The following is a 14,359-nucleotide window of genomic DNA, read 5'->3' as shown; positions in this document are numbered from 1 at the left end:
AGCTCAGAATCTCAAGCCTAGCGGCCCCAGTGGCCTTGAAAGTCCAGGCCACAAGTTCCACACTGCTATCTTGAGCCATGCTAGTGCAAGCCAGTCTAGTTGGGTTGGGAGGCTGGCTCTCAGCTGCAGTGTAGATATATCCCTAGCCTCCCATGCTTTGGGGCAGCCTGCCGGATGGGATACCTCAAATTCAGGTCTCGCAGAGTATGTCTACACTGTGACAAAATACTTGCAACACAGCAATGGCTGGCCCTGGTCAGCTAACCCAGGCTCATAGGGCTTGGACTCTGGGACTATAAAATTGCAGTGTAGACCTTCAGGCTTGGGCTGGAGTCCGGGTTCTGAGACCCCATAAGCAGGGAGGGGCCAAAACATCCATACTTCAATTTTATAGCCCTGCAGCGCAAGCCTGTGTCTGATGACCTGGGCTCTGAGACTTATTCCCCTAGGGTCCTTGACTCTGAGGTAGCCCACCAGGCAGCCTGCCTTGAAATACACAGTTCCAGGGTTCCTGGCTCCTCAGGATCCCAGAAGGCCTGAGAGCACCAACCAATAGGAAACCTGAGCTGTCCAGTTTTCCACCTGGCAGGCTGCAAGGGCTCTAGGCATCTCAGAGAGCCTCAGAAACATTTGAAAAGGTCAAAAGGAAATGTCTTGATTTTTTTTTTTTCCTAAACAAAATTTTTGAATTCCCATTCCAGGGCAAATTTTGTAATTTCATTTTTTGTTCTATTTCAGAGCAGTGTTTTTGATAGGATCTTTTTATGTTTTTTTGAAGGGGTGGGAAGGGGAGAGGGAGGTTATACTTTGGGATTTCCTACAGAACAGGAATTCTAGTTTCCAGCCAGCTTTTGTGGCTACATTTCAACTAGGTCAGGCTCTGCAGCTCTGTTGAGGACAGGGAAGGAACTCTCTTCAGTCACTGGGTTCCAGTAGATGCTTGATTTTTTTCAAATTAGTCAATTTGTGCTGACAGTGTCCACGTAAAGGTTCATGGAGAAATGGCAAGAGGGAAAAAATAGGATATGTGTTATATCTTTGAAAAACTCCCCTCTTAGGGGTCAGTCACAGGTCCACAGTTAAGTTTTTCACTTAAAGCAGGACTCACATCCCTCTATTTCACATACCAGGAATTGAATTTAGTCTCTAAATTTAACCCAGTTATTGGTCAGATGATGATCCAATTTTCAATTACTTTTTTTGGATAAAGTAGTTACTAACTTTTCCAGAGAAAATCATTAAAATCAGTCTGTTTTCAAAGTCGTCCCTCAATGTCTCACTTTTTTCTGCTCCCTGCAGCTAAACTACCACAGTTTCCAAACTTCATACGCGGGTATTATCATTAATCTGTCAGATAAACCACCCTGGGGCAATTTCAGCATTAAACAGGGAAAACCCTACTTCCCTTTTTCTTCCTCATCGTTTTTATTTACACTGAGGAAAACCAATGGATCTTTCTCTGAACCTGCTGCACAGCTTGCCTCTCTGGCTACCTAGCCTGACGTCTCCATGCAGCTTCTGGCCATAGGTAGGCAGGCTGGCTAGGCAGTAGGGCCAGCCTGGAGGAACGGACCAACTGAATGTGTGACCCAACCTCTGAAATGCACGAAGGCATGACAGAGCTGTCAAATGAAACGCATGACACTTGGCAGCCATGTTTAGTGTCCAGTCCTGCTCCTGTTGAAGTAAATAGAACTGTTGCCATCAGCTTCAGTGGCAGAAGCAACAGGGGCATAGATCCCAAGCCAGCCAATTTCCCCTCATTATTTCTTAAACAGGTCCCCTTTGCCCCAGGCTCCTACAGGCCTGATCAGAACTGGCAGCTGAAGTCTCCTCCTCTGGCAAACCACAGCAGGTTCTGCAGAGAGTAGCTGTCACCATAGCATGGCTGTTAGAAGTTGACTGACAGGCAAAGCTACTGCAATCTTTCCCCCTCTCTTTGCAGCCTGTGACTATATTTCACAATGAAAATGACACTAACAAATGTACTGAAGGAGCTGTATGTCGTACAATATTCAATGTGACATTCCACATGCTATTTTTATGGTGCACTCTCGCTGATTATTTTCATATATTCTAAATTGCACTGAGGGTCCCACTCCCAATAAAGTCTATGAAAAAAATTCCCACAGACCTCCGTGGTGCCAGATCAAGCCAAAAATAAACAACTATTTAATAGTTCTACTTGTTTATTTTTAAAGAAAAGTGAACAGCTAGATATGCTGACACTTGTTTGGCTACGTTTGGTATTTCAAATATGCAGCCAATTTTTTCCCTTTTCAAATACCCTTTCCAGGGTGTCTCTTTAAAAGTACATCACATAAAAAACAGACAAAAAAGTGTGCGTTATTCTCAGTAGAGCTGAATTAATATGTACACTGCAGATTAAGACTCCAGAATGTGGTTCATTCCTCATTTGGACTCAATATCAGCTACCATGTACCCTTTACTCTTCCCATAATTCCATGACTATTTATCCCAAGTTGATTTCTGAGCACCCAGGAGTCTTACAGTTAAACCATTTAATACAATCTATTGGCATCTTTTTCAAGACAAGTCCTTTATCCTCACCAAAGATAGGCTGCATTTAGTACTTCCATGTAAAATCAAGTGTGAGATTTTACTTTATTCAAAATAATCATGTCATTGGATTTATCTGAGGACAAAAAGTGCTTCTATCTGTTAAGCTGCCAGCTAAGAGAAATCACAAGAAGGAGACCGGGACAAGAAAACAAACAAAACTGTTTATTAGTTTTGTTCTTATGTTTTGGTGCTATAAGGACACAGCAAATGACTTTTAGAATGGTAATTGTTTCAGAGTAGCAGCCGTGTTAGTCTGTATTCGCAAAACGAAAAGGAGTACTTGTGGCACCTTAGAGACTAACCAATTTATTTGAGCATAAGCTTTCGTGAGCTACAGCTCACTTCATCGGATGCATAAAGTGGAAAATGCAGTAAGGATGTTTTATACCCACAGACCATGAAACAATGGGTGTTTATCACTTCTGACTCTGCACCATTAAAATCAATAGGAGCTTTGTCATTGATCTCAGTGGAGAGAGGATCAAGCCTATACACAATGGTCATTACTAACATTTGCTTGTTCCGATAAATGGGTATCTCTGTGATGCAAATTTTCCATGGGTTAAGTGAGGGTGCTAAAGAGAATAAGGGTAGTCTTGTAGTTAAGGCCCTGAGCTCAGGAGATCTGGGTTCAATTCCTGACTCTACAACAGGCTTCCTACGTGCCTTTGGGTAAGTCACTTCATCTCTTTGTGCTTCAATTCTCCATCTGTAAAATGGGGATAATAAATACTATCTTCCACCCTTTGTCTATATTTTTATTGAAGATATTCGGGGTAGGGGCTGTCTCTTACTCTGTGTTTGTGTGGAGTCTAGCACAACCTTATCTTGGTTGGGGCTTCTGGGCTGCACTGGAATACTAATACTTAAAAATTAATGGGGGAAGTTTAACTAAAAACAGCTGCCCTATGCAGAGATACAAGTTACCGAAGGTTGGGTGATAGGGATTGTGATATCCAAACTACCCCAGATATAATTGTGACATGTCTGTAATAAATAGGTGCTGTATGTTGGGAATGACTGAAACATTTGTTGAAGAGTTGAGCTAATCAAAATTGATTGCAATTCTTTAGTTTACATTTATAATCTTGTTGCCTTACATTTAATAACCCTTGTCCGATAGAGTCTGGATTTCCTGAAGCCAAATCCTAATGCAAAATAGGATCAGGCGCTCTGGATTGTACTCCCTAATGGGTTAATGTGGTAATAAAGTGGTTCTCCCAAGTTCAAGATTCAGGCTTATTAGCAAATCGACTGCATAATACAAAAATACAAGCAGAAACCAGACATGGAGGTGAACTGCCTGAGGGTCCTACATATTTCAAAGGGGAAAAATGTAATTATATCTTAGAGATATAGACAAGCCAAGAAATACCTGCAGCATCTGATTATAATAATAGAAATATTGATGAAAGGATTAACAATATTAACACTACTGTCTTATTTATCTAATATTCTCTCTTAAGTAACACCTCAGTCATTTAGATTTCAAAATCAGTACTAATTTCTCTAAGGATTTTTATGAATTTGCTATTTTTATTATTATTATTATTATTATTATAATAGAACTCACTTGAAAATGAAAATTACATATTATTCTTTAAGATGTCCTTTGTATGCATGCTGCTTTACAAGACAAATTCCCTTCCCCCAAAGAGTTTATAATCTAGACTGAATCAAGGTTTCAAAAAAAGGGGGAGGAGAAGAGAGACACATGAAAGCAAAGTCCTTGAGCAATTAAAAATCTTGTTAATTCCATATGGGAGGGAGGTGTATGTGTGTGTTTTAGTTTTGACATGAGCTAAGCTCTCAACTAAAGGATTGAGCTATGAGATAGGTGCGCAGAATGGATTGTTAGTGGTGGAAGGCCAGATGAAAAGTGAGAATTTAGAAGGGACTTGATGGAAGAGTGCAAGGTTGCTTGGCATAATGTAAGAAGGAGACTGTTCCAGACATAGGAAATGGCATGAAAAGTAACATGGAGTTGCCAGAAAGAGATTAAGGGTTCCGACAGGCAGAGTCAGGTTGTAGAGTGGAATGATTGAATGAGGGTGTATTAGGAGAGCAGGAGCAAGGATCCAAGATGCAGGCATGGGTAACAGTGTGCCAAGCCTTGAAAGTGAGATGAGGCTATGAATTTGATCATAGAAGAATCAGGAAGGCGGGGTGTGTGTGTTTGTGTGGAGGAACAAAGGAAGATAACTTTGCGGTGTATTGAATGAACTGGCAGGGGTGCTGGAACAATTTGTGTAGTGCGGGTGCTGAGAGCCACTGAACCAAACTGTAAACCCTGTATATAATGGAAACCACTGCAAGCCAGGGTGTGCAGGAGCACCCCTAATTCCAGCATCCATGTGAACTGGAGTGGGGAGAGATGAAAGACCAGGAGGTTGAAGAAAAGTTACTGAGGTTAGAGACAATGAGATCATGGACCAGACTTTTAACGGTGGGGTCAGGTAGGAAGAGGTGGATTTTGCAGGTGATAAAGAAGAAGTGACGAGATTTGGTGGGAATCCAGTTGGGAGGGAAAGTGGACAGAGAGAAATGACTCCAAACTGAGTAATAGCAAATAGCAAACTCAGGGAGCTCTGTGATTAAGGTCTGAAGTGGTACAGAGAAAGTTTCTTTAGGACAGGTGAGACAACACCACTATTATGCTTGTTATTAATCTACATTCTTGAAGGTGGGGGAAAGGTTCCAGAGAAGAAGTAGGCAATGATACAAGATGGCAAAGGATAAGGAAACTATGCAGTTGGGGAGATGGGGAGGGTTTTGAATCAAAGAGACCGCTCAGGGTGTTCAAAACAGAGAAGATGAGAGATAAAGATTAGGGCTGTCAAGTGATTAAAAAAAATTAATCACGATTAATCACGCTATTAAAAAAATTAATTGTGATCACAGATTAATTGCACTGTTAAACAATAATAGGATGCCATTTATTTAAATAGGTTTCAGAGTAACAGCCGTGTTAGTCTGTATTCGCAAAGAGAAAAGGAGTACTTGTGGCACCTTAGAGACTAACCAATTTATTTGAGCATGAGCTTTCGTGAGCTACAGCTCACTTCATCGGATGCATACCGTGGAAACTGCAGCAGACTTTATATACACACAGAGAATATGAAACAATACCTCCTCCCACCCCACTGTCCTGCTGGTAATAGCTTATCTAAAGTGATCATCAAGTTGGGCCATTTCCAGCACAAATCCAGGTTTTCTCACCCTCCACCCCTCCACACACAAATTCACTCTCCTGCTGGTAATAGCCCATCCAAAGAGACAACTCTCTACACAATGTGTATGATAATCAAGTTGGGCCATTTCCTGCACAAATCCAGGTTCTCTCACCCCCTCACCCCCCTCCAAAAAAACACACACACAAACTCACTCTCCTGCTGGTAATAGCTCATCCAAAGTGACCACTCTCCCTACAATGTGCATGGTAATCAAGGTGGGCCATGTCCAGCACAAATCCAGGCTTTCTCACCCCCCCCCCCTTTTTTTTTTTTTCCAGGGACACACACACACACAAACTCACTCTCCTGCTGGCAATAGCTCATCCAAACTGACCACTCTCCAAGTTTAAATCCAAGTTAAACCAGAACGTCGGGGGGGGGGGGGAGGAAAAAACAAGGGGAAATAGGCTACCTTGCATAATGACTTAGCCACTCCCAGTCTCTATTTAAGCCTAAATTAATAGTATCCAATTTGCAAATGAATTCCAATTCAGCAGTTTCTCGCTGGAGTCTGGATTTGAAGTTTTTTTGTTTTAAGATAGCGACCTTCATGTCTGTGATTGCGTGACCAGAGAGATTGAAGTGTTCTCCAACTGGTTTATGAATGTTATAATTCTTGACATCTGATTTGTGTCCATTTATTCTTTTACGTAGAGACTGTCCAGTTTGACCAATGTACATGGCAGAGGGGCATTGCTGGCACATGATGGCATATATCACATTGGTGGATGTGCAGGTGAACGAGCCTCTGATAGTGTGGCTGATGTTATTAGGCCCTGTGATGGTGTCCCCTGAATAGATATGTGGGCACAGTTGGCAACGGGCTTTGTTGCAAGGATAAGTTCCTGGGTTAGTGGTTCTGTTGTGTGGTATGTGGTTGTTGGTGAGTATTTGCTTCAGGTTGCGGGGCTGTCTGTAGGCAAGGACTGGCCTGTCTCCCAAGATTTGTGAGAGTGTTGGGTCATCCTTTAGGATAGGTTGTAGATCCTTAATAATGCGTTGGAGGGGTTTTAGTTGGGGGCTGAAGGTGACGGCTAGTGGCGTTCTGTTATTTTCTTTGTTAGGCCTGTCCTATAGTAGGTAACTTCTGGGAACTCTTCTGGCTCTATCAATCTGTTTCTTTACTCCCGCAGGTGGGTATTGTAGTTGTAAGAACGCTTGACAGAGATCTTGTAGGTGTTTGTCTCTGTCTGAGGGGTTGGAGCAAATGCGGTTGTATCGCAGAGCTTGGCTGTAGACGATGGATCGTGTGGTGTGGTCAGGGTGAAAGCTGGAGGCATGTAGGTAGGAATAGCGGTCAGTAGGTTTCCGGTATAGGGTGGTGTTTATGTGACCATTGTTTATTAGCACTGTAGTGTCCAGGAAGTTTTAAATAGTTTTGGATGTCTTCTACATTTTCAAATATATTTATTTCACTTACAACACAGAATACAAAGTGTACAGTGCTCATTTATATTTATTTTTGATTACAAATATTTGCACTGTAAAAAACTAAAGAAATAGTATTTTTCAATTCACCTAATACAAGTACTGTAGTGCAGTCTCTTTATCATGAAAGTTGAACTTGCAAATGTAGAATTATGTACAAAAAAACTTCATTCAAAAATAAAACTAAGTCCACTCAGTCCTACTTCTGGTTCAGCAAATCGCTCAAACAAACAAGTTTGTTTACATTTATAGGAGATAATGCTGCCTGCTTCTTGTTTATAATATCACCTGAAAGTGAGAACAGGCATTCACATGACACTGTTGTAGCCGGTGTTGCAAGATATTTATATGCCAGATGCACTAAAGATTCATGTGTCCCTTCATGCTTCAACCACATGCGTCCTTGCTGATAATGGATAATGGTTCTACCTGATAACTATCTAAAACAGTGCGGATCGACGCATGTTCATTTTAATCATCTGAGTCAGCCAGATGCCACCAGCAGAAGGTTGATTTTCTTTTTTGGTGGTTTAGGTTCTGTAGTTTCCGCATTGGAGTGTTGCTCTTAAGACTTCTGAAAGCATACTCTACACCTCATCCCTCTCAGGTTTTGGAAGGCACTTCAGATTCTTAAACCTTGGGTCGAGTGCTGTAGCTATCTTTAGAAATCTCACATTGGTACCTTCTTTGCATTTTGTCAAATCTGCAGAGAAAGTGTTCTTAAAACGAACAACAGGTGCTGGGTCATTATCCGAAACTGCTATAACATGAAATATACAGCAGAATGTGGGTAAACAGAGTAGTACACGTACAGTTCTCCCCCCAAGGAGTTCAGTCACAAATTTAATTAATTACTCTTTTTAACGAGCAACATCAGCATGGAAGCATGTCCTCTGGAATGATGGCCAAAGCATGAAGGCGCATATGAATGGTTAGCATATCTGGCACGTAAAGACCTTGCAATGCCGGCTACAAAAGTGCCATGCAAATGCCTGTTCACAATGTCACCAGAAAGTGAGAACAAGAAGTGGGCACCATTATCTACTGTAAATGTAAACAAACTTGTTTGTATTAGTGATTGGCTGAACAAGAAGTAGGACTGAGTGGACTTCTAGGCTCTAAAGTTTTACATTGTTTTGTTTTTGAGTGTAATTAGGTAACAAAAAAAAATCCTACATGTGTAAGTTGCACTTTCATGATAAAGAGATTTCACAACAGTACTTGTATGAGGTGAACTGAAAAATACTATTTCTTTTGTTTGCTGTTTTTACAGTGCAAATATTTGTAATAAAAAATAACAATATAAAGTGAGCATTGTCTGCTTTGTATACTGTGTTGTAATTGAAATCATTATATTTGAAAATGTAGGAAAACATCCAAAAAATTTCAATTGGTATTCTATTGTTTAACAGTGCGATTAAAACTATGATTAATCTCAATTAATTTTTTTAATCACGATTCATTTTTTTTTAGTTAATCACGTGAGTTAATTGCTTTTAATTGAAAGCCCTAATAAAGATGAATAGATTTTTATAGACTCTAAGGCAAGAAAGAATCATTATGGTCATCTACTCTGACCTACTCCATAAGACAGGCCAGCATAATATTTCACCTAGTTATTCCTGCATCAGGTTCGTAGTTTGAGAAGACACCAAAAGTGGTGAGAAACCCTTGCCTACATTTAGTACACATGGTTATTTGGGACCCAAGTATGCATACTGTCTTTGTTTAAAAAGCAAAAGACACAATAGGTGTGCAACCTGGAGCCGGTTTATGACCCACCTTTTAGTATTGCTTTGATTTCTGATGTAGGCACTGTCATATTGTACGTGCAACATTTGAGTACATCTGCAGCCGCTAGTAGCAAATATCTCCAATAGCCAGAAATGGGACACTTGATGGGGAGGTCTCTGAGTTACTTCAGAGAATTCTTTCCCAGGTGTGTGTGAGTTTTGCCCACATGCTCAGGGTCTAATTGATTGCCATATTTGGGGTCAGGAAGGAATTTCCCCCCAGGTCAGATTAGCAGTATACAACCAAGGAAAATCAGCAGTGACTGTAATATTTGAATGTAATAAACGGTGACTGTAATATTTGAATGTGTGTGCCCCAATTCCACATGTGGGTGCTAGGATGGCCAATTTTGGTTGGACATATTATTGGACATATTATTGTCAAATGACAATCTTTAATTAAAAATTGATTGTTAATTCCTGGGAACTCCAGGACAATCCTGGATGGCAACCTGTGGGGTTCAACCTTACAAGGGTGAGAAAGGTGATACTCAGAGCTATGTAAATTGACTTGCACTCAAGTTAATACAACCTAAGGTTGTATTGAGCTAGCTGTTTAACTCTGATTTACATGGCATGCTTCTGTATTTCAGGGACGGGGGAGGGGGCTGTAGATCATCCATTGCAATCACCAGAGCTACTCCATTACTGGTGTAAGTGAGATAAGAAAGTGGCTGCTTTATTCCTGCAATTCTTGAATCTTGTGTATGTTCAGAATTGTAACCTTCCTGTTACTGTAAAGTATGTTTTTGTACTTAATATTAATATTCAACTAAAAATGCTGGAAGGAGCCAGACCACAAAGCTGAACCCTACCTTTGGTCTGCCAAAATGCATCATGAAACAACATGTTTGTGCAAATGCTGCCGTGCCTGATAAATCTGCTTCGTGTAAAAGCAGTCATAAGTACTGCATGTGGCATTTTAGATGAAAGCTTTTGAAACAGTGATTGATACTAATAACCAAACGTGTGTATTAAATATACTGGGCCTGATTCTCAAGTGCTTTGCCCCTTGTGTAGGCACCTGCCCCTGTGCAAAGTGGGTGTAAAGCACCACAGTCATTGTGAAGGCAAGGAGAGAATTCTCATGGGGTAGCACTTTGCGCACATAAATGACTGAAGAAAATGCAAGGCCTTGGAGGATCAGACCCTTCTTAAAAACTGATGACAAATTATGGCACATGATCTACAATAATGTCTCAAAACTGCTTTCAGGACAATTGTAGCAGATTTACCGGAATCTGGATAACTGAATAGCCTTTGTCCTATAAGGCCCCATTACAAGCTTTTCAGCAGCTCTGGTGTATGGTTTTCTTCTGTGCTTGTAAGAGGAAAAGGATCAATTGTTCCATGTATCACTTGTTATCAAAAGGAAGAAACGGAAACTCTTGATGAGCAAATGTTACTGTTTATTGTACACTAGGCGGTCCTACTGCCTGTGTTTGTCCACCAGATCATTTTACAGTTAATTTCTTTCACATATCATAAAACCCTAATGTGGCACAGCAGGGAAGCTTCTCCAGAAATCGGACTTAGAGAGGGTTCAGCTTCATCTATACTACCTGTAAGGAAGCCTGGCCAAGCAGCTCCTACATATTTGATGGAGGAGGAGTTTTGTGTTCCGCTGGCTTTTTAATTTTATTTCTGTTTTGCAATTTATTGCAGGGGCACTCCCTTTTTATTTTGTATACAAATCTAAATAGATTAAAAAAATCTGTTTTTTAAAACAAAGAACTATTGAAAGAATATAGGATACACCACATTCCACATATTTTTACCACAGCGAGTCTTAACAAAAACATCACACTTCAATTTTCTGTACAAAACTTTCATTTGAGCAGTATTTACTCCCGGGCCCATGATTAGTCTTGATTTTAAAGCAGCAGCAAAGTAACGATACAGGAACTGTCAAATTGTACACAGTGCCTTTGTTCTTTTCCTCTATCAGCTGCTTCTAAAAGCAAACTTAAATTTCACCTGTCTTTTACTAAGCACTTATTTGAATGAATCAGAAGAGACAATAAAGATGAAATGTAATGGCATTTGGCTACAATCACCGCCCTGCACTTTAAATGGGTTGCAGGGTTGGGAGGGGATTGGCTGGCTGGCTGGGAGAAGAGGGCAATGCTTTCTGGCTTGGAGGAGGAGGAGGGGGATAGAAAAGCAGTCAGTGTGGTGGATGACTCACCACTTAGGAATGAGGGGCCTGGGTCTGGCCCGTCCCCTCATTCACTCGGAACAGACTGGGCAGCACCCACCCTTCCTCCCTATTAAGGTCACAAATAAGCTGGGTGATTAGCTATATCTGCTGTGGGCATTACGCTAGCTGCCCCGCTATGGGGGGCTGGGAAGGAATTTTTCCCTTACCACCATATTGGCCAGGTGCAGTGGGGGGTTTTTTGCCTTCCTCGCAGCAGGTTCAGGTGGGCTCTGTTCAGGGATAGCATGACGGGTGGTAGGCCATATATCGGAACTCTTTATTTAAGTGTATAATGGATGTTCAGTGCAGATACTCCATACGTTAAGGCAAAAAAGAACGGATAAATGGTTTGGAAAAGGAATTAAGGAGACGTGCTTGGTAATTGAGCAAGCTGGGGGCAGTTGGGGACTCCTCTGATTGGTACAGCAGGGAGCCAACCCCCCATCATTATAGTCCACCTTAAGCCCTCCTACGAGGGGGAGAGGGTAGTCGGTAAGGTCCTGGCAAGGGAATTGCTGGAGGGACCTAGATGAAAAGGGGGGGGGGGGAAGCTCGTGGAAGCCCCCTCCCTTGGCATTGGCTGGAATTAGAGGTGCCTGGCAGTGGATCTGCTGGAGGGACATGAACAGAAAGGGGAGGGGGGGGGGGAGAAGGGGTTGAAAAAAAGCCCTCACCACCCCCACGCCAAGTGAATTGTGGGGGTTTTCACCTGCACTGCACATTTTATCCGCTGGGTTAATCCCAGACATCCAATAATAAAGTTGTGGCCTGATTAAACCCATATCTAATGTCTCCTGTCCTTTCAGCATAGCCAGACACTAGCCATAATGCTCAGAAGTTCTGTACTGTAGCATCAACCATCTTAGACACAATTGCATGACTACATAAATTGTGGTGTGCAATCTGACTTTGAGTGAATAGATTGAGAGGTGAGACTAAAAATATTAAAGGATTACTCAGTAGGAACACTAGCCCTTACCATCTGAACATTACTAAAGAACAAGAAAGAAATTAAGTGGATTAAATATTAGATGCTATTGATTGGATTCCATAGTGCAAATTCACATCAGTGAGGTGGAAGATGATTTCCACAATAACGTCATGTAATATTATTAAAACACTTCCTACCATACAGGAAGGGGAATTCCAGAGAGATTTTTTTTTCCCCCCTACACAGCCCTTGCTACAAGTCAGTTTTACAAGGTGCAGGATACTGGCCAAGAAAGCTTTAAAAAAATAAAAATGTAGGGGGAAAAGGATGCTTTAAAAGAAGTGTATTCATTAAATATGGCAAGCAAAATGAATGTGGTGAAAAGTTTGCTATTTTACTACATGCTGAAGATATTAGTCAGTATTTAAACAGAACAGAGCTGTAATGTCATCACTGCACTAGAAAAAAGGTGCTGACAGCCTACATAAGCAAACGTTTATCTCCACCATCAGATCTTAAGCCAATGTGTTCTTAGGAAACTGCTATAAGAATTCTTTTGGAATTCCATAAGGACGGTGTGCTATATGCTTTGAAACATAACCCCTAAGATCTAGAAGGAATACGACTAAAATAATCCACTCCAACTATCTTTCCTACCAAATCAAATGCCCCAGTAACACATCAGCTGTCAGAATCAAGTATTTGAAAAGGGGATTCTATACCAAATTCCTGCTGTCTGTCAGTTAGCTTTGGATTTATATATCTTTGACCACTTTAAACTTCCAAGTACTAATAATAGAGTAGCTGTATGATATGTTTAATATGGAGAATAACATAGTTCATGGAAGCAAATCTTGTGTAATTTTGACTTAGGGCAAAGCTCCCACTGACTTTAATGGTGCAGGATCAGGGCCTTAGCCCCCAGTTCCTGCACCTATTCTGTTTGGCTGCAGAGGTCTGCCCATGCAGAACAAATTGCAAGATTAGGTCTTAAAAAGTATAACTGATTGCTCCATTATCATTTTATTTGTTCATCATATGTCCCACTGCAGATGAAGCAATGTGAAAGTGATGTATTTAAAATGTGATCAGCTGTAACAACAGAGATTAGTTTTTAAAATTAAACAACATGTTTCAAACAACACTAGGCCAGATTCGGATAGTCACGTTCCTTACTCACCTTGCATACTTACCTCCTTCCAGCTGTCATCCTACTGCTTTCAGTGGGATTGTTTATAATAATTTGGCCCACTATAATATGAAAATTGGTGGTGATTGATGTGTATATGAGAAGTGCTTATTAACAATTAGCGTTCCTTGTAATCTCTCCTGTCTGAAATAGAGTGGAAAGTTCATTCTTGGTGTTCTATGTAGCCATCTCTTTGTACATTCTCTAGTATAATCTGCATCTTGCTTTACTTAAACAAATCAATGTTTTATGTTCTATTTTTAGAAAAATAGTTTGCATAGATTGGGCAAAAGGTGGAAGAAAATATTGGTAACTGCAGAGTATTCAGCGTTTCTTCCATTATCAGTGTTTTAGTAATGGTACTGAAAACAGGAGCTGGGGAAAATATGAAAGGGGAATAATCATTGCAGATATAAGCCTTTTTGTATGTTTGCAAACCAGACTGACATTCTGTAAATGTAATTGTTAATCAAAAGTATTCACAACCCCATGTAGTCTACAGTTAATCAGAAACCATTTCATTTCACTGCATTAAACTTCATTGCTTATTTTTGTTTTTTCCCCCCACAGGTGTAGTTCGTCAGGTGAAGCCCATTGTTGGACCTTTCCATGCCATTCTGAAACTGGAGATGAACTATGTGATTAAAGGGATTGTCTCTCATCGTAATATTGTCAACGTGCACATCTTTGTGTCTGAATATTGGTTTTAGTAGAGCTTTAAAATCTGAAACAAGCAAGCCACTGCAGACTAAATCCTTACCACAAACTATTATGTTATATGCCTGTTTGTAAAACCCCATAGTGTTTTGTTTTTTAATATTTGGAATATAGTTTAATTAAGACAAGTACCAAGCTATGTTGACTAGATGTAGGATGGAGCGAAATAAATGAACCTGATCTAATGGTGTTTATAAATAAGTACGGTATAAAAGTGCTCATCTGCTTAGTGAATTTAATTTTTTTTGTAAATGTTCAGGCAAATCTTAACTATTGCTCCTTTAC

The 14,359-nt window shown here is 40.6% G+C and overlaps 1 protein-coding gene across 1 annotated transcript in view; it reads left to right on the top strand.

Annotated features, from left to right (window-relative positions):
- Nucleotides 1-14,091, top strand: part of FBLN1 (fibulin 1) — a 147,234-nt gene extending 133,143 nt beyond the window's left edge. Inside the window, exon 17 of the mRNA XM_077807438.1 lies at nt 13,928-14,091. Coding sequence (XP_077663564.1) covers nt 13,928-14,067 — 140 coding nt within the window. The 3' untranslated portion in view covers nt 14,068-14,091. The remainder of the gene's footprint in view (nt 1-13,927) is intronic.
- The last annotated feature ends 268 nt before the right edge of the window (nt 14,092-14,359 follow it).

The sequence above is a fragment of the Eretmochelys imbricata genome, chromosome 1 (genome assembly GCF_965152235.1).
Source record: "Eretmochelys imbricata isolate rEreImb1 chromosome 1, rEreImb1.hap1, whole genome shotgun sequence".
Lineage (NCBI taxonomy): Eukaryota > Metazoa > Chordata > Testudines > Cheloniidae > Eretmochelys > Eretmochelys imbricata.
The sequence above is the reverse complement of the archived record's forward strand: the minus strand, read 5'-3'. Positions and strand labels throughout refer to the sequence as shown.